The sequence below is a fragment of the Mastigoproctus giganteus genome, chromosome 9 (assembly GCF_048544385.1).
Source record: "Mastigoproctus giganteus isolate SK-2022 chromosome 9, ASM4854438v1, whole genome shotgun sequence".
Lineage (NCBI taxonomy): Eukaryota > Metazoa > Arthropoda > Arachnida > Uropygi > Thelyphonidae > Mastigoproctus > Mastigoproctus giganteus.
In genome coordinates this window covers 193,205,186-193,230,362 of record NC_143583.1, presented here as the reverse complement: position 1 = coordinate 193,230,362, position 25,177 = coordinate 193,205,186, and the positions used below count along the sequence as shown (strand labels likewise).

General features: G+C 38.5%; 1 protein-coding gene across 1 annotated transcript in view; it reads left to right on the top strand.

The window, feature by feature from the left end:
* LOC150080986 (tektin-B1-like) overlaps window positions 1-23,398 on the top strand; it is a 37,318-nt gene extending 13,920 nt beyond the window's left edge. The window contains exons 3-7 of the mRNA XM_090380876.1: window positions 1,462-1,704; window positions 4,514-4,728; window positions 7,213-7,435; window positions 15,282-15,505; window positions 23,116-23,398. Of these exons, the coding sequence (XP_090237002.1) occupies window positions 1,462-1,704; window positions 4,514-4,728; window positions 7,213-7,435; window positions 15,282-15,505; window positions 23,116-23,398 (1,188 nt within the window). The remainder of the gene's footprint in view (window positions 1-1,461; window positions 1,705-4,513; window positions 4,729-7,212; window positions 7,436-15,281; window positions 15,506-23,115) is intronic.
* The last annotated feature ends 1,779 nt before the right edge of the window (window positions 23,399-25,177 follow it).

Genomic DNA, 25,177 nt, shown 5'->3' with positions numbered 1-25,177 from the left:
CTTCTGTCGTATTAACAGCTGAGCCAAATAGCTCAGCTATATGCAGTTTTTCTCTTGAAATTTTATTTAATAGGCATTTTCCAAGAGGCAGTCTCCGAATCATTTCCTAGGGAGCGGAGGGGCTTTTACGACATGTGGTACCCGTCTAGCTCCCGCCATGCAAAATCGCCCCTAAAGAATATAATAACACAATTATAAGTGTGTGGTCAGCGAGTTAGTATAAATCACGCCTGCCGCTAATACGCCTTTGAGGATTATTAAAATGAGGAATTCAATACAGAAATCGATAAATCTTAAGCCTGTTTTCTTCGTATGACTCTCTCTCTCTCTCTCTCTCTCTCTCTCTTAATTGCCTTAATTAAAATTTCGAGAGTTCTCAATATACAGTATAAATAAATGAAAGTATGTTTCGGATATTTGCGTTACTCGATAAGGAAAAGTCAGATTGACACGTATTTTCAGCGTATGTTCTGTTAATACCTGGAAAGGTTACAGGATCAATTCTGATTTGACAGACCCTCAGGGTGCGCCCCCGACGACATTATTTTAGGGCCTCTAAAATTATGTGCGCGAGATCCGCAGACTATTTAAAACTGGTATCCACAAACGCTGACTTCTAAGTCTAAACTGGGGCAAGCACGTGCTTTCGATGATAAAATTGTGTTATGATACAACATAGTGATACACGATAAATACTAAATATTGTATATGTTGCATTAATTGGGTTGAAGTAAATTTCCCAAGAATGTGTAAAGACGCAATAATATATCTGAAGAATACACTCATAGATAGAGTAGAATAGAGTCAAATAAGTCTTGGAGGGCAGTTTGAAACAGCTCGAGTTAGGCTGGAATGCACATTCCGAATTTTATTAGCTGTAGTACTATCGGAAAAATTTAAATTTTGCCCAATTGCTTTCTTTGTTTCGTGTGATTGCACAATTATTACTTCACGATTCACGATTTCTTAGGGTTTTGGATAATTCTGCCTCTGTATTATCTGTTAACTTGTATTGTATTCTTGTTCATGACTAATATGCGCAGTGGTATCGGAGCAGAAAAAAGAAAACCTATCAGAATAGTAAAACTACGAATGTAACACTTTCTTCTGAAGTTCAAAATTAGTTTGGGACTAAAATAATTTAATTATAAGATCCCGTAAATTGTTTGCTGCCTTGAAAACACCTTACGCTGGTTTCATTGTATTCGGCCCCAAGCAAGACGTGGTCATACTTTTGTTATGGCTACAGTAATATGATGACTTACAGTCATCTCTGCTGCGTGACTCTGTTGGAATATAAAGAGAAACTTTTTATACTGCAGATGTTCTTTTTTTGTTGTTTTGTTTTGTTTTGTAGAGAGTTATAACATGGATAAATATCTAGAAGTACTTTATTGCTGATATAACTGTTTTCTCGGTTATTATTCAATAATACAATGTATTTATCCACTTTGCCTTCAGGACACAAATTTACGACTCTCGGATCGCATTAGCGATGTTGAGCAATGGTATCGAAACTTGGAAAGAACATTGAATGAAGTCAAGGATCACCTTGCAAGCCTCTCTGATGCTAAAGCTGCTGTTGAACGCACCCTAGTGGAAAATATTCCTTTACTAGAAGCAACTAAAGAATGCCTAAATCTCCAGGAGAGAAGACGGGAAATTGATTTGGTGGAAGACGATGTTTACAACAATTTAGTGCTGGTAAGTAAAAGGTTTTACTTAATGTCTCATACATCGGAGTTTCCCAAACTTTTTCCTTTAAGCTCCCCAAATTAAATGGGTATCCTTTCTACCCACTTCTTCGCTTATAGAAATTGTATATACTGATGTACTTGTGTATATTGTATACACAAATACATCTGAAAAGTAATGAGACAAACATTCTAAAAATGAACAAATGTTCAGAATATTATGAAAATCATTTAGAATAGTCATCTCTATCTGCTACCTTCATTGCAGCAAAAACTAAAAATCAAACTATCAAATAAAAATAAATTAAATACAGAAGCAGGAGCCTACACTTACTGAGACCTACACTCTGTGCTTGTCTGAGTAAGTGTATTTTTTTGCTTCTGTATTTTTAATTTTATTTATTTTTTATGTGGTAGTTAAACTTTAAAATATAAGAAACTAGAATAAAAAACACAAAATAAATTGACAGAGAAAGAAAGCAATTAGACTGCAAGAAATACTCCCTTTAATCAGCTTATACTGGCGAATATCGGTATAAACTAATTAAAGGGAGGGATATAGAGAATCATGGAGAAGAAAGCTACTCCCAAAGAATGGGACTTTAGCAAAGAATACTCAAAAAAGCGTGATATATCCAAGCGTGAAAACTCTCCTAAAATATGAACAAAAATGTTCGTTTGAAAGGGTAGACTAAATAATGGAAATTTAAGTAAATAAAATAGAGTTGTAGATAAAAAGGAACTGATTTAAAAACGTGAGTAGTTATGGGTGTATAATTAGATAGATATATAATATTAGATATATATGGCCTCTGCAAACTAGTGGTCTGGAGTGGGATTCAATAGCACATGCTCATTGAGTAGACTGGGGTTCAAGTCCCTAATTGCTAAATACAGACTGATGTATTTAGTGCAGATTGGCAGAGAAATAATACGGAGACTGCTAAACACGCACGCGCACACACAAACACGCACACACACACACACACAGATAGAAAGACAGAGATTAAGAAGCAATTAAGAGAGAGATCAACAGATTAAGAAGCTCGATTAAAATTTTATTGAAATAGGTATTATAAAACAGTATGCTGCACTTAAAGCATCTCGAAGAATTTCTTATCACACAATCGCACTTCAGTAAACCATGTGCCACACGGGCACCTTTGTTAGCATGTGGAATGTCAAGATGAAACCGATCTCATTCGAACTGTTTTAAAGCATCTCTTGTTAATGGAAATCACTGCCTGTTCAATCCGTTACTTTACCTCTCTGATTTTTAACTTTTTTTTTTGCATACACCTTGTCATTTACGTAGCTCCGTACAAAGAAGTCCATTGGTGTGATATCCGGGAAACGAGTAGACCATGGAATGGGACCATCCCTGCTGATTCATCGATTACAATTTTTTTTATGGAGGAAATGCCCAAACTCTAGTATGGTGGTGCTCCATCTTGCTGATAGAACACGTGGCTGCATATCTGCCAGATGAGGTGCAGCATACGATTCGAGCATATCTAGGTAATTTGCTGAGTTCAGTGCTTTCGTGGAAGAAAAATGGCCCAATCACCTCGCTGAAGGACAGTGCGAACCACTCGCATACCTTAGGACTATCACGCTAGTGTTCACAAACTGAGGGGCATTTTCAGATCCGCATATGCGACTATTGTGTCTGTTAACTTTACCAGACTAGTGGAATGTCGCTTCATCACTGAAAACATATTCAGGAAAGTGCTTATCTTCGTCTATATGGTTGAGAACGTGAACGGTGAATTCCTCTTGTTGTGGTTTTCCGTGAGGCTTAATTTCTTGAACGATTTGCACTTTGTAAACATATAGTTTCAATCGCTTGTGAACCACCCTGTGCAGTGTTGCTCGTGGTATTTGCAGCTGCAGACTTGCCCGGCGGATAGATTTTGTAGGACTTCGGGTAAACACTTCATGAATTTTCGAAACTTTATCTTCAGATACACTAGGCCTACCTGCGCCTTTCTGGTGCAGCATACTGCCGGTTTCTTTAAACTATTTTAACTGTCGCCTCACTGATTGTTCCGTAGGTGGATCTGAACTTTCTGAAATTCCCGTTGAAAAGGCGCCTTACCTGCATACAGAGGACTTTTTTGTCGTACGATTGTTTAGTCGCAGTGATGAAATCCAGTCACTAGTGATTTAGTATCCCACAACCACAACACGCACATTGTTTTCTCCTGCACTGTTGCCATTTTAATGCTGTACTGTCGTAATGCTTGCTGGGATCAAGGCTGCCAACCGCATCAGAAAAACTCGTTCAGTTGCTTACATAAATGTGGCAATCCATTTTAAGATACCTGTTACAATAAAATTTTAATCGAGCTTCATAATCAAGTGAATAATTTATAGACACTCATATGCCTTTTACACTTATGTATATAAAATATCTAAATTACCATTGCGTGATAAATGTTTTATTTTACTTTTATGCCCAGAATATGTATAACTGCTTGTTATAATTTTCAGAGAGAGTTATAACATGCAGTTAGGTTGCATTGCGGGTCTTGTGTTTGAAGGGAGTTGTTGTTATAGAGCTTCATTAATATTCGAACAAATAATAATAAAAACAAATAATAAATAATATTTTTCTTGAACAAATAATTTTTTATGAATAATAACCAAGTTAACGATGAAAAACTAATAATTATAATAAAATAAACAACTTTTGTAGATTTTATTCGCGTTTTGATTGTTTCCGTTTGTTCCTAGTGGAGCAGTAACAAACAGTAGTAGTGAATAATCCTACTGTAATAATCTGATTAAAATATCTTATAATTTCCTTTATCTTTCAGGAGTTAAGATTACTTGATTCTATCTGCAATCAGTTGCGAGAAAGGGGTCACCAAGATTGGACACAACTAGTGAAGCTGAAGGAAATGTTTGATATATTGACCGCGGACATGAAAGACAAGGATAAAGCCCTTAAAATTGATAACCATCAACTTTCGCTGAATACAGTTTCTGCACATATCAGCTTTAAACCTTGGCCTTTAGAGATCCCAGAAGGGTAAGAAACAATTATTTGTCCAAAGTATGAGATACGTCTTTGATACACATCTAGTTACATATTTAATATGTTCAGTAGGATAGATAACGTTGCAGAGCACGGCAGGAAACAGATTAAAATACACAGGGTTTGAGAATGTAATGAGACAAAAATTCTAAAAAAGAAAATTTTCAGAAAAAGAATTTATTGTGAAAATCATTCAAAATAGTTCCTTTAGAATTCTACACGCTTGTTTACACCTGTCTTTTAATTGTTGAAAGCATTCTTGAAATTCCTTCATGAGATGGTCAAAAACTGTCATATTAAGACCACTCAAGGGCTGTCTTATCCGCCCATGGGTATCATGTCCATAAATTGTGGGTGTTCTCTGTTTTCCTGGACTGAAAACCCGATTTGGGTTAGGGAGACCTTCCTTCCTGACCATGCCTGTGACCGATGTTATTGTACATGTATTAAGGTATTAAGAGCATCAGCAACTAAGGCCATATTGCTTTGTGGGTACTGTCTATAAATTTCAGGTGTTCTCTGGTCGATTTTCTGTTTGCTGGACGAAGTTTCCAGAAGAAAAAACCATGCTACCCTTCTCCTGAGACCGACTGACTCAGCCACATTGTGAAAATGCCCCATAAAAATTCCTCATATCATCGACGGGACTCAAATTCAGGTCTTTTCCACTCGTTGTGGAGAGGACAGCGATTCTACCAATTCTGCTATCCATGAGGGCAAATAATACAGAAAGGGTGGCTTCAGTTCTGCAAATTGCAGCATCTGGAGGCTAGGCACCTGCGAGGTGATCTGATTAAGGTGTTAAGGCTTTGAATAGATTGACCAAGCGCATTGCTGATAAGATTTTTCCTTTTGCTCAGAATACGCCCATGAGGGGACATAAATTCAATTTGAGGAAATCAGTTGCAGAATAGATGTGCAAACGTTTGCCTTTAGCCAGTGAGTAGTTGATTGCTCAAACAAACTTTCATATGTTGTTGTGGAAGTGGATAGCTTAAGTAAATTCAAAGAAGAACTAGACAAACTGTTGGAGGGAATGGATAGGTGAAATGGAAAGTTTTGTTTTGCTGATGCCGTATAAGCTTGCTTTCTTGCATCATATGCCACTACTGATACTAATACTAAAAGAATACGACTGACCATCTGAAGTCACAGAGTGTCTTCAGATGGTAAGTGCTTTTTGCTAACTTTGTTATTCTTCTGCATTATTTTAATAGCATTATTTTTAGTGCTACTGGAAGAACAGTAACTGGGTTTAATAAGTAATTAACTAACAAGTAATTAACAAGCGCTTTCGAGATGTCCATCTGAAGTCACGGAGTGTCTTCAGATGGACAGTCGCATTCTTTTGGATGTTTTGAATGGTATGAAATCGTTTCCTTTTCATTTTCATTTTTAACTTCAGAAAGCGAAAAATACTTAGCCTGCGACAAATCTGATCAATGGGGGAAGGTGATCTCAGTAACCCTTTTTGTGAAAGAAAGCTAACAGTACTAGAAACAGCAGTAGTAGTAGTAGTAGACTGAAGTAGCAGAAATAATACTTCTTAAAGGACACACACACCTAATCTCTCACCATACCTAATGAAGTATGTAACCACTTTTTTTCGCTTCAAGAAAAAAAAAAAACTATTAGAAGAGTTTTTACTATGGAGCATCATATTTCAGTTATTAATTTTTGAAAATGTACAAAGTCTTTATAGCCACCCACTAAAGTGGAACCCTTTATTCTTGATTTTTTAAAACAACAAAAGGTCTTAATTTTTTTTAAAACAAAAAGGATCTATCAGTTTCCTGGTGATCAAATTTTAGCTTAAATATATCCCTTTTCCCATTCAGAAACATCATATTTTTAAGTCACATCGAATTTGATTTAATTCTTAGAAAATTAATTACTATTATATATATAGTATACTGTATATACTTTGTATATATTTTTTTAAATATAGCATTAGTTGCTTTTGCTAATTTTGTTATTCTTCTGCATTATTTTAATAACATGTTATTTTAAAAAAAAATAATGTTTTATTACTTCTTATGTATTACAAGATCACAGAATAATTTGTACTAAAAGATATGATCAGAAATAATTAGGTTGTAATACCCTGTACCTTTGTAGTTGTTCAGTGGTTCCTTTAATCACAATATTTACAATTTATTTACACTGAACCTCAGACTGCTATTCATTGAATTATTATTTATTTTTCTTTAGTTTACAAAATTTTTGTTATATTTTATAGATGCTTTGCAATGACTTGTCTTCTGTATTTTTCAATTTAATTTTATAAGTAATGCATACAGTGATATAAACAAAGTGTGTTGTTAAGCATCTGAACATTTTTCATAACTTACACTAAATGATATCACACTTGGCAATCGAGTATCATGCCTGTAAATGGTTAATTAAATAAATAAATACTATATATGTTTTCAGAAGTGCGCATTTAACACCTAAAGATTATTACATTTTCTTTCGTAGCTCTATAAGCGAACAACAGTGGCTAGATCATTCTGTTCAAAATAGAGCTAATGCAGAAATGGAGGTGTCCAAGGGAATGCAACTTACTAATGCCTCCTGGGCTCTTATCCGGGACACAAATAATGACCTTGTAAAACAGAGAGATGCTACTCAATACTCGCTTAGAATACGTCAACACGAAACGCTGCACTCCCGAGACAAACTGGCTGCCCAGAAAAAGGACGTAAGTCTAAGATTTTACTTTTTATATTTTTATATTTCATTTTCTCGATTATAATTTTGTTGATGTTAGGATTTATTAGATGAATGTAGTCTTGTTATTTTTGAATTGATGTCTACTTTAAAGACAAACTTATAAATATCTGTGGAAGAAATAAACTTATTTTTTTGTTTAACTAGACAATTTTTTATGTGAATACATTAATTGCATTCTAAAACGTTAACTGTCTCAAAAATTCCCATTAATCTAGAATCACTCTGATTCTGGTATACGGGGTTTTCAAAAATCCATCGCCCTAGAAAAATTTCATCCATTTACATTAGTCCGTTCTCTTAAGAAAATTAAAAAATTATATTATTTTGAATCACTAGTAGAAGGATGAAATCAGGGGGTTCCTAGGGTATGTGGCACCGAGTGCCAATTGAAATTTTTTTTTTTTTTTTTTTATGAAAACCCCAAACACGAAAGGTATCGAAACCTATAGTACTTAGGTACCGTGCATGGGTTGAAGAAGAAGTATGGGGGGAGGGGAATGCTGGAAACTTTGCTCTAGAGACTAAACATGGGTTTCACCACTTCCAGCCTCCAATAAGCAAAGTGGTGATATTTCACCAGTTGATGAAAGTCATCTACCACCTACTTTGGCGCCCCCTTTAAAATTTTCTTCACATGTGTATATAAGTTTCAGGTTTTCAGGCACCCCTTGAACATTGGCACCCAGGTGCAAGCACTCATTGTACCCTCAGGACTGTTTTCTCCTGGATGAAATGATAGGTGTAATATATACCCCAGGGGCTCACATCTTGTGAGTATGGGCGTGGCATACCCAGGATGCTGAGTTGGATATCATCATTCTTCTCTTTTTTTGGTGATTCCCTCCTACTCTCTCTCTCTCTCTCTCTCTCTCTCTCTCTCTCTCTCTCTCTCTCTCTCTCTCTCTCTCATGGTATTCAAATTTTTTTTGGCTGGTGCAGCATAAGCCTCAGGCTTCCTTGCACCACATTGCTAATAATAATAATAATAATAATAATAACAACAACAAATAATAATAATAATTTGAAGGTGGTGCTGTGTTGTTCTCGAACAACACAGCACCACCCCACCAGGCCATAAAGAAGACAGATAAGTGGTATACTCCACTGAACCTAAGCGAGGAACCCCCTCCCACCCAGATGGTACAAGAAACGGAGTTAGAAAGATGGGCAAAGAAGACACTCCATGGCAGACACTATAATGACTTCCATCAAGATCACATCGATAACATTGTTTCCAATGTATGGCTCACAAGGGGGATGCTCTTTCCTGAGACTGAAAGATTCTTGCTGGCCATCTGAGACCAGAAACTATAGAAAATACATTAGAAAGGAACCTGGAATGTCAGATGACACATGTCGACAATGCCACCTGGCCTCAGAAATGATCCAACACATCACTGCAGGATGCAAGGTGATGTGTTGGATCATCACCCAGACTGAGTTCACTCATAGACACAATCGGGTAGCCAGGATAATACATCAGAAGCTAGCGAGGAAATTCCAGTTGACCAAAGAAAGTGTACCATACTACAAGTACGAACCCCAGGCAGTACTAGAGACCCGAATCCACAAGCTGTACTGGGACCGCGCCATAATAACGGATAAGACCATCCCGCACAACAGACCAGACATAACCCTTGTGGACAAGATGGAAAAGGCTACCTACCTGATTGACATAGTGGTGCCCAACACTAGCAATATCCAGAAAACCCATGAGGGAAAAATTAGGAAGTACACGAACCTGAGACATGAGGTCAGTTGGCATATGCAAGAAGTATCGACTGTCCCAATCATCGTGTCAACCACTGGTATGGTACCAAAGACTCTACATAGCAGCCTAGCAGCAATAGGTCTCCCAGAGAACATCTACAAGGAACTCCAGAAAGTCGCAATCCTGAACACCTGTAGGATAATCAGAGATTTCCTTGACCGGCAGTAACACCAGACATTACAACCACCCTGTGTACTTGGTAGCAGTACCCATCACAGAGTGGAATCCCCCGATCAGGGAGAAATAATATAAGAGATAATAATAATAATATATCCAGGCATGAAAAATTCTCCCAATATGAAATAAACTGGAACAAAAATGTTCATTTGAAAGGATAGAGTACATTATAGAAATTTAATTAAATATAAAAGTGAGTTGTAGGCAAAAAGGGAAGGGAGCCACTCTAAAACTGACAATCTGATTGGACTCTTTCAAAAATGTAAGTAGTTATTAATACAAGGTATGGCAATAAAGTTCTCAGACTGGTGCCGTTGCGGTTATGTTCGATGAGTTTCAAAATATACGGAAGTGCTATGTTGTAGTTTAAACAACCTTCAACAGATGGCGGTAGATGATAGGCTAATGGGTTTCAAGTAAGAACCAATTTCGTTAGTAGCGTTAACGTTCCATGTCAAGATTTTGCAATTGAGCAACGAACTAATATCAAATTTTGCTTTAAACTGAAAGAATCTGCAATAGAAACGTGTGAAATGTTAAAAAATGTTTATGGTGATGAAACGGTTAGTTGCCCCAGTGTGTTTGAATGGTAAATGCGGTTCATTGACGGACGTGAGCATGTTTGCGATGACTCAGGAAGTGGGCTTCCGTAGCCTCTTGAAATAAGGACAGAGTTGCTAAAGTTAGCGAAATTGTGGAAAGCGATCGTCGTTTAACCGTCAGAATGATAGCTGATGAGTTGGATATGAATAAAAGAAGACGATTCAAATTTTGCATGAAAATTTAGAAAAAAGGAAGGTCTGTGCAATATTTGTGCCACACAGTCTCACGGATGAACAGAAGCAACGAAGAGTGTCATCGTGTGAAGTCATCCACACTTGTCAAGTCAATCCTAATTTCCCCGACTGTATTGTCAGGGGAGATGAGCATTCGTTGTTTCAGTACGATCCAGAGACGAAGCATCAGAGCCTGCAGTGGACTCCAAAAAGTTTCGTTTACAGAAGTTCAGACTCACGACAATGCCGATCATGTTTTTCAACAATCAGTGTGATTCACAAGGAATTCGTATCTGAAGGGGAGGGGGAGAGAGAGTCAATATTGCTTTCTGTATACAAGTGCTTCAAAGACTATTGAAGCGCATTTCCCGGGTGACGCCACAATTTCGAGAGAAAGGCAGCTGGTTCTTGTGCACAACAATGCCCCCTCCTATTGAGCACTTGTGAAGACATTTCTGACGGAACATGGCATTGTACAGATCAAGTGCCATCCACCCTACTCCCCCGATTGAGTACTAGCAGATTTCTACCTCTTTTCCAAGGTGAAAACTGCCCTCAAAGGAAAGAAAGTTCAGGATATTGAGGACATAAAGTAAAACGTAACCAAGGAACTGGACATAATCTCTTTAGATACCTTCGCTGACCCTTCTCAGAAACTTTTAGAATGGTGTAATAAGTGCATTCAATCAGGTAGTGATTACTTTGAATAAAAATAAAACAATTTTTGAGTGCCTTTATTTTGTGTTCTATTTATTTCACCAGTCCGGGAACAATATTTCCACACCTCGTATACAGGGGCGGCTGGTTGGTAGGCACTGCGGAACTGCAGCACCCCCAGCTTTTTAAATCTAAATATACAGTCAACGAAGTTATATGAACTTTTGTGAAGAACAATGCAACGCAATGAATATTTTTATTAACAGGTCCCTCATATAGTATACTCATCCTCTATTTCCAATAATCATTTCAATAATAAACAAATAAAAACACGAAATCGTTTTCAACTTTGAAGTTTAATCGTAGGTGGAACTGTGCGCTACACTGTTTCATATTTTGGCCCCACTGGTTGAGTCAGTGCTCAGTTGGCAGGTTGCCAATACTGTACGCACTTTTTAGAGGTGATAAAACGAGTCAAAGGAACTGCGGAGCAAGCAGTGCCAATTTGAACAGATCACCAAACTTCAATGAAAAAGTTATTAATCTATTTTCAACAAATAAAAACTGAAGAATGGATTTTATTTTTAAATAAAATTTCGAGATTAACCAAGCCCAGTTAATGTTTTGTAGTATTTTTAACTTGCTTATTATTATTGTAGACATCTATGTCTACAATGTCTTATAACCAAGGAAATTTAATGTAACTTTAAGAAGCAGCACCCCCCATACATCAGAGTCACAAGCCGCCACTGCTCGTATGTATATATATATATATATATAGTTCAGAACTTTATTGCCATACCTCGTAGATAAATATAAGTGTACACATTGATGGAACATTACTAATAAATTATAACTTTCCTTCTTGATTTAATTTTCCAATCCGGTGTTTATATTTTCACCTTCTGTCATTCATTTAAATTGTTTTAATCAGTACTATAATGCAACTTTTATTAATAACATGCAATTACAATTAGTATTGAAATTAAAGAGGCCTGTGGTGCCGGATTCCATATATGAGAAAGAAATTTAGTGCGACCGGAAGAACAGTAGTTGGGTTTAATAAGTAAATAACAGGAGCTTCGAGATTTAAGTATTTCTTCGTCAGCTGCGTGAAAACATATATAAATAGAAAATATGAAACGTTACAAATGGAATGGCAGAGCGTGGTCATGTTGAGTGGAAAGAGAGAGTGTGCACGAGGATATGCGAATGCCAAAGCATCACAGTGTAGGACTAGGTGATCGTTGTAGATGCTGGCTACGTACATGGCTGATTGCCAGCGTTTGTCATACTGTAACACTACAGACTCCATGATTGGGTGGAGCAGCACGCCTCAATTGCGTGCTGCTCCACGTGCTGCTCAACAAACAAACAGCACCTCCGCTTTGCACATCGATGCAAATCATATCGCATCATACCGTTATAAGGCACCCTTCAACCATGGCCTGTTTCAACTTTTGCCTTCGAATCGTGGGAGTATGGATTGGCTACTTACACCTACAGCTGCATAGAGCCACCGTCAACAAGCCCAGACTTATCCAGGAACTCAGAGGTTTTGTTTTTCCGTTAACCTTTTCAAACCTGATTCACATTCTTTGTTCCCAGGCTATCCGCGAATCTGATATTTACCGCCCCAGCAGCATAAGTTTGTTGGCCTACTCCGAGAGATTCACACTTCCAACACTCGCAAGGATCCCTCAGCGGACAATTCTCACTGTGTCTTAAACCTCAGCAGCAAGCACTTATATGACGACGAGACTGAACTCCTCACCTTTGGTATGAAGTTTGCTATTCTACCGTGTAGATCTCCAAACACACAACTTGCTGTGGAGGTAGAGGCATCCTTGACCCGCCTACCCGAAGATACTGCAAACGAAATTCGCTTCAAGACAGCTTCAGTTCGTTAGCGTATCCACCCTGCTGCCTCTAATCTCAACCGTCGCAAACATGCTGCCCTTAATTCTATCAGGAACGACAATTCCATCGTCATTCTATCCACCGACAAGGGACGCCGTACAGTTGTGATGGATCGTCCTGAATATCTAAGTAACTCTCTCTCTCTTCTACTCGATCCTAACGCCTATGAACCTTTGCAGGGCCCTCCCATCTAAGCCTAGGAGCGATTGGAATCCAAGGTAAATAAATTAGTTAATGATTGATTCAAGTCCAGGAAGATTTCGAAGTCCACACAAGTCCACACGTTGACAATTACACACCACGGAAGAATCCCATCAGAATTGAGCCTGCTCAAACCATTCAAGGCCTCATACACCTCAATGAGATAACCTTGCAGGTGCTTAGTCTCCAGACGCTGCAGTTTGCAGAACTTGAGCCTTTATTGGTAAGAGACCCCCTTCGTTTCCCTCACCAATCTTGTTGCCCTTCTCCATACATGCACAAGCAACTCTCCATCCTTCCTAAAATGAGGCCTCCAGACCTGTATGCAGTACTCAAGGTGTGGCCTGACCATTGCCTTATATAAAGGGTAATCACCTCCTTTACCGTCCTAGCAAAATTCTTCTGAATCATTGACAACACCCCATGACCTGCTCTGGCAGCCTGTCTGCACTGCTCAGAGAATTTCATATCTGAATGCACAATTACCCCCAGGTTTTTTTCATTCTCCACTACCCTGAGTGTAGTACTACACAGTTGGTATGTTACTCTGCAGTTACTGCTACCCATATGCAGTAATAAATAAATAAAATAAATTTTCTGTTTATACTCCGGGACAACCAAACGGCCAGAGGAGTTCACAAGATAGACAGAATATAAGAAACAGCATCATATTCAGCAGTCACGGGCTTGAACCCTGGTCACTCAAGGCACATGTACTTATGCACCCGCACGCCTGAACACTAGACTATGGCGGCCCTTACTTTGCATTTGTCAAGGTTAAACTTCAGTCGCCACTTCTTAGCCCATCTGCCCAAAATTTCCAGATCCTGTTGCAGTAGCACGCTGCCATTACTGTCATTAACAACCCTGCCAGCCTTTGTATCATCTGCAAACTTCGACATTAAGCCTAATATACCTTCATCAATATCATTGATAAATATACAAAACAGTGGACCCAACACCGAACCCTGGGAGACTCCACTAATAACATTAGTCCACGAAGAGCAGTGTCCATCGATTACCACTCTCTGTTTTTTCCCACTCAACTTTCTTTTTATCCATTGTAGCAACTTGCCCTTAATACCACACTGCTCCAATTTGTACAGTAGTCTTCCATGTGCAACAGTATCAAAAACTTTCCTGAAATCCAAGTATATGATATCAAAATTATTTTTTGCATCCATTTACATTGTAACTGCATCATACAATCCAATCAAATGTGGGACAGGTAGTTGGATAGTGTTTACGGGTACCACTAATTTACAGATAGTAATCTCTTGAGCTAAAGAGATGACCGTTGTGTTTAGCTACAGCACTATTGCTTAAATTTCTTGAAGGCCAGAGGGGCGAACAGTGCGTATCCAGTTAAATCTCTCGTAATCTCATATGGAAATTTTTCTTTCTTCTACGGACACGATTTTAAATGTAAATTCAAAACAATTCGCAAAACAGAAAAAATCTGGTATAAAGAAGTTCGTTAAACACAGGTCAAACTGTACTTATTATTATATATTATGATTATTTTATTACGCGCCTTGTTACTATGATTTTACCAATTATCGTAAAAAGGCGCGTAGCCACGAATTTGCCAAGAGCGCCAGAAAACTATCTACGCCTCTGGCCAGAATCCACAACGATCACCTAGTCCTACACTGTGATGCTTTATCATTCACGTATCTCTCTTTTTACTCAATATGACCACGCTCTGCCATTCCATTTGTAACGTTTCATATTTTATATTTATGTATGTAGTCACGCAGCTGACAAAGAGATACTTAAACCTCGAAAGCTCCTGTTAATTACTTATTAGTTAATTATTTATTAAACATAATTACTGTTCTTCCGGTCGCACTGAATTTCTTTCTCACAATTAGTGTTCTCAAAATTCTCTAGTCTTGCCCTAACAATTCGATATACAAAAATTACCTCTTAATAAAATATGCTCAATTCAACGAAACCTGTAACTGATCATTCAAACTTTTGCATATACCGCAGAATTTTTTGCACATACTTTTGAAACACCCTACAGAGCTTTCGGGTTTATAGGAATGAGATTTGGTGTGTGTATTCATAAAAACTAAACTGTGTATGAATATAAACCAAACCTCACTCTTTTAAAACCCAAAAGTTAAATTAGCTAACCGAAGAGCAAAAGTCTGCTATTCAGTACAGGTTTTTAAGGATCAGTTTTAACTCACATTCATATAAGTTCTCATGAAAGGCATAAGTAAAGCATTATGAATCTTTTAGTTTAGGGACTTAGAGCAACTGTATGCATATAATATATATATAATTGAAGGTGTTCTTCTTAGCTATCCAATGAATACTCAAGAATGGATGCAGAAATGCGGAAATTGGAAGCGGCGCTCTATGACACTCGAGGGCCTTTGAAACTTTCTCACACTCGCTTGGAGAACCGCAAGTGGCGTGATCGTATGGAATCATGTGAAGACCACACATCAAGAGGACTGAAAGAGGAAGTAGCTCATCTTGTGGAATCAAGGGAAGCTCTTAACCAACAATTAAAAGATACCAGGTGAGATTCTAAGTGAAAGTTTATTAAATCATTTGTTTTGCTGTTTAATTAATTTAATTTACAAATGAAATTGAAGGAATCCTGTGAACGTAAATTTATTTAGAAGGAATTTCATATAAGAGTTAAAATTGTTTATTTCTTCTTTGTTTTTTTTAACTTACAATATTTTGGCAATTCTTCTCTTTTAGTCGATGTGTGTGTGTGTGTGTGTGTGTGTGTGTATAGTACTAAGTTATGATCATTGGTTTTAAGACGCATCAACATCTTAGGCCATTTTGTGCCAGTGTATTATGCCTTTAGAAGTAGATTCTGTGTTCACGAGCCGATTTACATGTTTTATAGACTGAAAACAGGAACAACTGTGGAAATTTTGCCGATCTCAGACCCTCAGTCTGAGATCGGCAAAATTTCAGAGGATCAGTCTCAGACCCTCAGTCTGAGATCGGCCAACTACAGCCCCTGTTGTGGAAGCCTTTGCGAATTCTTCGTATCTCTGATGGGTTTCTAACCCGACTTACAGTTATCCATAAAGAGTAATGTAGCTCTCCCACTAGTATTAGTAAACGTCACAGACATTCTCTCGCTGCCTCTACTCTGACAGATAGTGACTGGAGAGAGTATATATGTGGGAGGCATTGTCGAGGCCACGTTATATCAAGGAGCTGAGTATATTCTTACATGTACGCCATATATCCAAAAAGTTCATTACTTCATACAGCATGAGCTCCCCACCTTTTCTTACTTCCGAATATATCACGAATTGTCAAATTAATAGAACAAACTTATGTGCGAAAAGATCTAAACCTCCAAGCCTGGTTCATTTCACAAATATACGTGGTCTCAGTTCCAATCTCAGTGATGTCCAATACCATTTACAGTCTACCAAACCCCACATACTTTTTCTGACAGAATTCCAGTTATCGGTTGATTCAACAACTGCTCAGCTCTATGATTCCTTTCGCTTCAAAGATGGTACTTGTTCATATGTCCACTCTGATATTCCCTGTCAGGCAGTAATAATTTGGAATCGCCTCTTTTCGATCTTCTCTGGCTTAAAATCTCGTTACCACATTCTGTCTAATTCATATGTTACGTCTATCGTTCTCCCAGCTCCACTAATCACTTGGAACCCTTTGACTTCCTCTCTTTGCAACCTTACTTTCTCCAGTCCAACTTTCCTAACAGTGAGGTAATTTTCCTTGGTGATTTTAATGTCCACAACTACAGCTGGCGTTTTCTAATCACAGCGACCCAGCTAGTAGAGATGCTGACATTTTGTAATTATTAATGACCTTACATAGATTCTTTATTTAACTACCAGAATACCAGACATTCCTAAGCGCATCGGCGATTAAGGCCACGTTGCTCCTGTATATTGTCTGTAAATTGCGTGTGTTCTGAGGTCGATTTTCTGTTTTGCTGGAAGAAAAATGCGAGTTTCCGGATAAAAAAACCATGCTACCCTCGCCTGAGACCGACTAACTCCTCCACGTTGTGAAAAAGACCCATAAAAATTCTTTCCGTAATCGACGCGATTCTAACTCAGGTGTTTTCCACCCGGTGTGAGGAGGACGGCGATCCTACCAACAAGAGCACAATCATAACCGCACAGCCAACACACTTGATCTTTTTCTCACAAACGACCCTTCTAAGTGCACGGTCGAGGTGAGTAGTTCTCTAGGCAACTCAGATCTCGGCGCCTCCGTAGCCAGGTGGGCAGGAGCAGCAGTGCATAGCACATGCTTCTTGATTAGACTGGGGTTCGAGCCCCGATACGGAGCCCTGACCTTTCCGCATCCTCAAATACGGAGTATGCGGAAAGGTCAGGGAGTGACCACCGCATATCCCCGGAGCAATATGGCCTTAGTTGCTATTGCTCCTAAAAACCAAACAACAAACTCAGATCACATCTTGGCGATGGTCTCTTCTCCAATGGAGCCTTTCTCTCGTGTCCATTCTCAACATCGTGTTTGGCATTACTAGAATGCAAAATGGGATGATCTGCGAGGTTTATTTTCTTCTTTTCCTTGGTCATATTACGTTTGCTCAGATCGTGTCAGTGAAATTATTCTTTTAGGGATGAAATCCTTTATTCCACACTCCACCTTAAAATCTCGTCCTTTATCTAAACCTTGGTTTTCCAATAAATGTGCTACGGCTGTTCAAGATAAGAATGTTGTACACTGATGTGCAAAACTTAAGGACCAACATTATTTGTAAAGGTTACACCACAAAATCTTTGCTTAAGGTACTCGTTACTGATGAGAGTAGATTCAGTCTCAGCAGCGATTCTGGACGTCAGCTAATCTGGCGAGAGGTTGGCACACGGTATCACCCCGCAAACGTCACTGAAAGTGATCGATATGGTGGTCGAGGTGTTCTCGTCTGGGGAGGCGTTATCTTGGATGGACATACACAACTCCAGATACTGGAAGGCGGTTCTGTAACCGGTGCACGCTACTGTACTGAGGTAATCCTTCCCCTTGTGCTTCTGTTCCGATGCGCCATTGGCCCCGAGTTCGTGTTTATGGATGATAACGCCACACCCCATCGCAGTGCAGCTGTGATATGCTTTTGGAAAGTGAGGACCTTGTTTGTATGGATTGGCCTGCTCGTTCCCGTCGATTTAAATCCCATCGAACACATATGGGACACTCTGGGGAGACGGCTAGCTGCACGTCCACATCCACCAGAAAATGTTCACCAGCTGAAGATGGCACTGACAGAGGAATGAACGATGTTAACGCAAGAACTTATCAACAACATTGTTCTAAGTATGGACAGGCGGTGCAAAGCCTGCATCGACATTAGGGGCGGCCATATCTCCTACTGAGGACCACCTCTTTCCTTTGTTCCATCTTTGGCAGTGATGCATCTGTATCATTGTAGCCAGTGCTATGTTGCCATTTTTAAATAAAGTTCCTCTGTACCGTTTTGTTTCCGTTGTTGTGTCGGTGTTGTGTTCTTCATCATTTCTGTACCTCACGAGGTTCTTTTGGTATGTTTTTCCCTTATACAGGCCACTCCTATGAGAAGCTACAGGTGAAAACCTGACTGGTCCTTAAATTTTGCACACCAGTGTATATCGCAACTGGCTTGTATCCAAATTTCCATGTTAATTTTCTGCCTACACGAAAGCTCGCAACAATTGTAAAGCAGTTATTAATCAGCCCAAACTACATTTTGAACAGGCTAAGAATAGAAAACTTGCTTCTTGTTCAAATGGTAGTCGAGCATTCTGGTCTCTTGGCAGAGTTATTGGCCGCAACTTTTGCCCATATCTCTTCCCACCTCTGTAAAAACCAGGTGGTTCTGTTACCACTTCAGCTAAAGATAAACTTGCCCTGCTGGCATCCTACTTTCTTTTAACTCATGTATTGATGATCTTGGAAAACTACCTCCTACCATTACCAGTACACTCCATTCAATGCTTCCTGTGGTCTTCCATCAAAAGGATGTTAGAAGGATTTCGAACAATCTTGATGCTAAGAAAGGTCCAGGTCTTGTTCGTATTTCTCCACTTGTTTTTAAAACCTGTGCTCCTGAACTTACTCTTCTTCTGTGTTACCTTTTTTATCTTTCTTATTCCAAAGTTGTTTTCCCTTCTGCTTGGAATTTGCTCATATCCAGCCAGTTCCTAAAAATGGAAAAATCCCTCCCTTCCAATTATCGTCCCATTGCACTTACTTCTACTCTTTCTAAAGTAATGGAGAAATCAATTAACCGCCAACTTTTAAACTATCTAGAAACCTTCCATCTGATCAACGATCGCCAGTATGGATTCCATAAGCGTCGATTCACTGGTGGATACTCTGGCTAATGTTACCCATTTATGGACAAATTCAATGGAAAAGTTCGTGGAAACACAAGCAGTTTCTCTTGACATCTCAAAGGCTTTTGATCTTGTTTGGCATAAAGGTCTTCTAAACAAGCTTCCATCTTATGGTTTGCCAACTGTTTTTTGTAATTGGTTATCCAGTTTTCTCTCTGATCGTTCACTGAGGGTGAATTTAGATGGCTCTCTGTCTTCTAACGTCTCCACTAATGCTGGTGTTACACAGTTCAGTTCTTTCTCCCACTCTTTTCCTCTTGTATATTAATGACCTTCCATTGACTGGAAATCCTATCCATTTTGCTGATGATAGCACAATGCATTCCACTTTCCAGTTTGTGAAACCTTGCCTTGCATAAACTGCTTAAACTTCTTGAATAGCCAGTATCAATTCCTTAAATGCTGATCTCCAGTGGAGCAAAGATAACCTAGTTGATTTCAATCCTTCTAAAACTCAGTCCTGTATATCTGGCAAAAAGGATTCTTCTACTCCTATGCTTATCTTCGATGACACTTCGATTTCCAGGCAAGATCATATTGCTCACAACTCAAAAGGTGGTTAAATTTTCAAAATTCCTTTTACCTGTAGGAATGCTGATCAAGCCAGCCTAGTTTTGAGTACCATTGGGGATGATGAGATGAATCACAATATATTTGAACAATCACATAATTTCTTCAATTCTAAAGAAACTAATTTTAAAAGCCACATTTTTCTCATCGATTATCCCAGAATTTCGATTTTTCAGTTCTGCCGCTAATGCAGCCAGTGAGCGACATATATTTATTGGGGATTACCGTGGTTTCTAATCTCTCTTGGCACAAGCACATTACAAATATTGCTTCCTCTGCTTCTAAAAAACTGGGTTTTCTCTTTCGCTCTCGGCGTTACTTTTCTTCCAAACAGCTGTTCACTCTGTACAAATCGCAAATCTGCCCTACCATGGAATATTGTTCCCACATCTGGGGCGGTGCCCCCAAAACCTCTCTCAGGCTTCTTGATTCCATTCAGAAGAGGGCAGTTAGGTTAATTAATGACTGATCTCTAATAGAGTCTCTCCACTATCTCTCTCTCATAGACGTTCACTTTCTGCTGCATGCCATTTCTATATATATATATACTTCCATGGGCACTGCTTCCGAATTGGCTTCTGTAATTCCTGCTCTCACTTTCACATCGGTCTGAATACGTGCCGCCACAAGCCAACATCAATTTACTGTTCAACTTCAAACTCACAGAACCAACTTTCTTCTTCCTCATTTATTCATTCAACTTCCGTTTTCTGGAACAACATTTCCTTCATATGTGTTTCCTGAAAATTACAATCTACAGAATTCAAGTCAAATGTCAACAAGTATCATCTCAACCTATGCACGGTACTAAGTACTATAAGGCCAAGCTGTTGCGGACTACCAGACGCTAGCCCTATTGTCTTGGACACGGAATTAGACCTGTACTCACTTTCTGTTTGTCTCCTAGGGTCTCTGATCAAAGGGATGTTCGACTAATCGGCTCAACTTTCTATTGTTTTCGTGCGACCTTACCCTTTGTCGCCTATTCACCGATGGCTCTGCTATCCGTTTTAGATCTTCAGATTTGTTTACGGTACTTATAGCTGAGTGTTTATCCATCTGTTGGTAGAAATTTCGTGCAGTAATTCTCACGATTCTCCCTTCCCTCCGATTAGCCCCTTCCTTAATTTAACTCCCCCATATTTTTAACGATCCACTTTGTTCAATTTATTTGATTTGTTATATTTTATTTTACAGTATAACTATTCCTAACGTATCCTTTCTTATTAAATTCTCAGTTTGGGAACGACGATCTGTTATCTTTATATACAATTTACTTGTAAGATTTTTCATCTTACAGATCAACCCAGACTGAGTACACTCGTAGACACGACCAGATAGCCAAGATAATACACCGCAATCTAGCAAGGAAACACCAGTTGATCAAAGAAAGTGCACCGTATTACAAGTACGAACCCCGGCCCACAAGCCGTACTGGGACCGCGCCATAATGAATGAACTCAGAATCACTTCAGGAATCACCTGAAGTCATTCTGAGTAAAATTCATCAAGTCGCGGGACAACCTAAATACTGTACAAAGCAAAAGAGCCTATGCCGACCACATTTTTAGACAAAAATGGAGTTATTTTATTTATATTTAGTGCTGGACCTCTTTTCCTGGACCTTTTTTCCCCCCTACAATCTCATTTTCGGGGAAAAATATATGAATAGGCCTATACAAAAAATGCACAATACACATTTTACATAGCCCCTTATAAGGCGCATGTACAATGTTTCCTTTAAATATGGATATATGCCTATTTAAATGAAATAATTAATTCATCTTATCACTTTCTAGCCCACAGGCAATTGCCACTTCAATCCAGAACTTGTCTGTAACATCTTTTCTCCTAAAATTAACTTCATCTTCTCTCCAAAGTACAGGACGAGATTGCACCTCACTTATTAAAATTTAACACTTCCACAAGCAGAAGGAAGTCTAACGCGCATGCACAAAACGTTTCTCGCTCGTATTTAAAAATAGAATCAGCGTCAAAGCGCTATCGTTCTGCAGCTTTATCGTTGGCTGGCAATGTGAACGGTTTCACACAGGGGCGTTTTCAGGTATGGGCAGAGGGGACATATGCTCCCCTTAACCAAAAATTTGAAATTAAAAAAAAAAAAAAAGAACGCAGGAGGCGTTCTAAAAAAAAACAAACTCAAAAGTCTGGTTGCCGTGCCCCCCCCCCCCCCCCTTACTTGATACCTGGATATGCCACTCGTTTCACACAAAGCAGCGCGTAGCAAAACATCGTCCCATAGCTGTCGTTCGTTCGCCAGTGTGACACTCCCATTCATTCGGGGTCCTCGCGTGTAGTAAGTTATAATCACCGCCGTACACCGGGTAGAAAAGGCCTCAGTCCGATTCCCTTCAATGACATAAGAAACTTTTATGGGCTTTTTTACACAACGTAAAACGTAGGTGAGTTATTCGGTCTTAGGCAATGGTTGCATGGTTTTATCTCAGGGAACTCGGGTTTTAGTTCCAGCAAACAGATAAATCGACCACAGTTTACAGACACAATTTACTGGCGCCTCATAGCCTTGGGTGTCCTAATGTGTGCTAAATGTTAGAAACACTTAGCACACGTTAGGAGGCGCCTCCGTAGCCAGGTGGGCAGGAGCAGCAGTGCTTAGCACACGCTTCTTGATTAGACCGGCGTTCGAGCCCGTGACCACCAAATACGGTGGATTCGGAAAGGTCAAGAAATGACCACGGCATATCCCCGGAGCAATATGGTCTTAGTTGCTAATGCTCCTAAAAACCAAATAACAAACAAACAAACAACACACATTAGGACTAAAAAAGTCCGAATTCAAACTTCATGGGTGGGTTAAGAACCTACAGGCGACTGTACTGTAATTAACCGATTTCAGGCAAAGGGAGTAGATTTTTTAAATTTTTTTCCGATGATTTTTTCTGAAAAATTTCAGCCCTTTATACAAAGTGAAGACAGTAATAACTACTGCACTGTGGCCAAATTAGTTGATGTTCCAAAAAACCTCTGATACAAAAGATAAAAACAAAAGCAAGCGCACCTAAGAAAACCTCTGCATTACCCTCAGTACTATCGTTCATTGGTAACTTTAATTGTTTATTTATTTATTTTTTTTTTTATCAAAAACAATTTGAAAGTAATAAACTAAAACTTAAAAGTACCAGATATACGATATGATTGATTGAAATTTTTGTTTGATACTTTTCAGGAACGTACTGAATGGAATTCAACAGCATCTGAATGAGGTTAATGATGATCTACAGCGCAAGGAACGTTCTCTGCAGATAGAAAATGAATGTATAAAGATTCATACCATTCCGAATAAGGCTGCCTATCAGACAGAAATCGGTTGGCTGGCCGACAACACGTACCTACTTTCGTCATTGGAACGTGGAACGATTGAAAGGAAGCTTGCGGCAAAAATGCCACCTGCCACCGTTTCTACTGGAGTTGGAACCGGTGCTATTGACGAAAGAGCGTTGATTGACTGAAAAGTTTTACACAGAACACTGTTATTACCTCAGTAAATTCTGCATTAGGTACTTTGGATAGTTAGTTGCAGGGTATACATAATAATAACTTAAAAATTTCATACTAACCGTATTTTTCCTCAGATATTGGTTACTTTATTTGAATTATGTAGGAATTGTGCTTTTTTTTTTTTTTAGAACAGGTTATAAAACTGAATTGTTTCGTTGGGAATAGAATTTCGTAAGTGAAATAATAAACTTCTCACTATAACATATTCCATTTGTGTTTTGGATTGTACTAAATATATTTTGTATTTCTCTTGTATTTGAAATATATTTTATTTAACTTGTTATGTATTAAAGTAGCGGCTCCCAAACTACTGAGATCTGCAGACCCCTTCAAAAATCAAAAAAGTTTGCGTGTGTATATATATATATATATATATATATATATATATATATATATATATATATATATATATAAGGGGTATCAAGTATATATATATATATATATATATATATATACTTGATACCCCTTCTGAACGTTTCGCGGACCCCCAGAGGTCCGCGAGGGGTCCGCGAACCCCAGTTTGGGAAACGCTGTATTAAAGGAATGTACCACCTTGGGTTTGAGACCCCCAAAATCGGTCGCGAAATGTTTGTGCAGAATCAGAGAAGTTTTAGTACCGTTGGTGTGATGGAGCCTGAACATTTTGTTGCCTGAAGTAGATATGAATATGGTACCTCTTGTCTACAGACAGGACCGTTGCGTGCGGGTGTGCAGCTGTGCACCGCAAAGGCGTCTGATCAAAGGAGGCGTCATCCGAAGTTTAATACTTCACAAATTTTAAAACTTAAAATAAATAAAAATTAAAAACAATAATGATTATTTTTGTTTTTATTTGTGGGAAGCGTGGATAGCAAGGTTCCCCCCCCTCTTACCCGTCAACTCGGGTTTTTCGTCCAGCGAAACAGACAAATCAACCAGAGAACGCACGCAATTTATGGACATAACACACACATGAGCAGATGAACTATGAACTCATTCTTGGCGGCCCTAATATGACAGTTGTGTGTGTGTGTGTGTGTGCTTTGAATTCAGTGTTGAAACATTGTAGTTTTTAGGCACACACACACACACACACACACACACACACACACACACATATATATATATATATATACTGTATATATATATATATATTTATATATATAACTAAATAGTATGAATCAGAGCTGTAATACTCAATATGTTCTACGTTGATAATGATATTAGTAAATTAATAAGAGGAGTTTACCTCAATATAGTACGTGGAACCCTTCCGTATGATACCCTCCAGAAATTAAAACGGAAAAAACGAAAAAATCGACAACTTACCGGTACATTAAAGTAAAATATAAATAATTAAAGTAAATTATAAATAATTAAATAATCAATTTAACACAATTCAAAATCAATTCAAAACAATTAAAATTCAAATTAACGCAATTAAAAGAATCTAACGAAAATATTCAAAACGATTTTCCTTCCTGAAGCTGACAATGCTTTTCGACCGACTGTCGTGATCACAGGAATGAAAATTATCGAATCAGGCTAAACCTGCAACTTAAATAGTGATTATGTGTCTTCGCGCATGCGCGTAAAGGTCCACGCATCGGAGATCAAATATGGCCGCCGAACATTAACAGAATTCTCGTGTAATTTAATTTCAACGGTTTCTGCAATTAATAGTCGCGTATAATTACGTTGAACGTTAAGTATTTTGGCCTCGTTAAAGGAGATTTTTCACTTAATTAAAC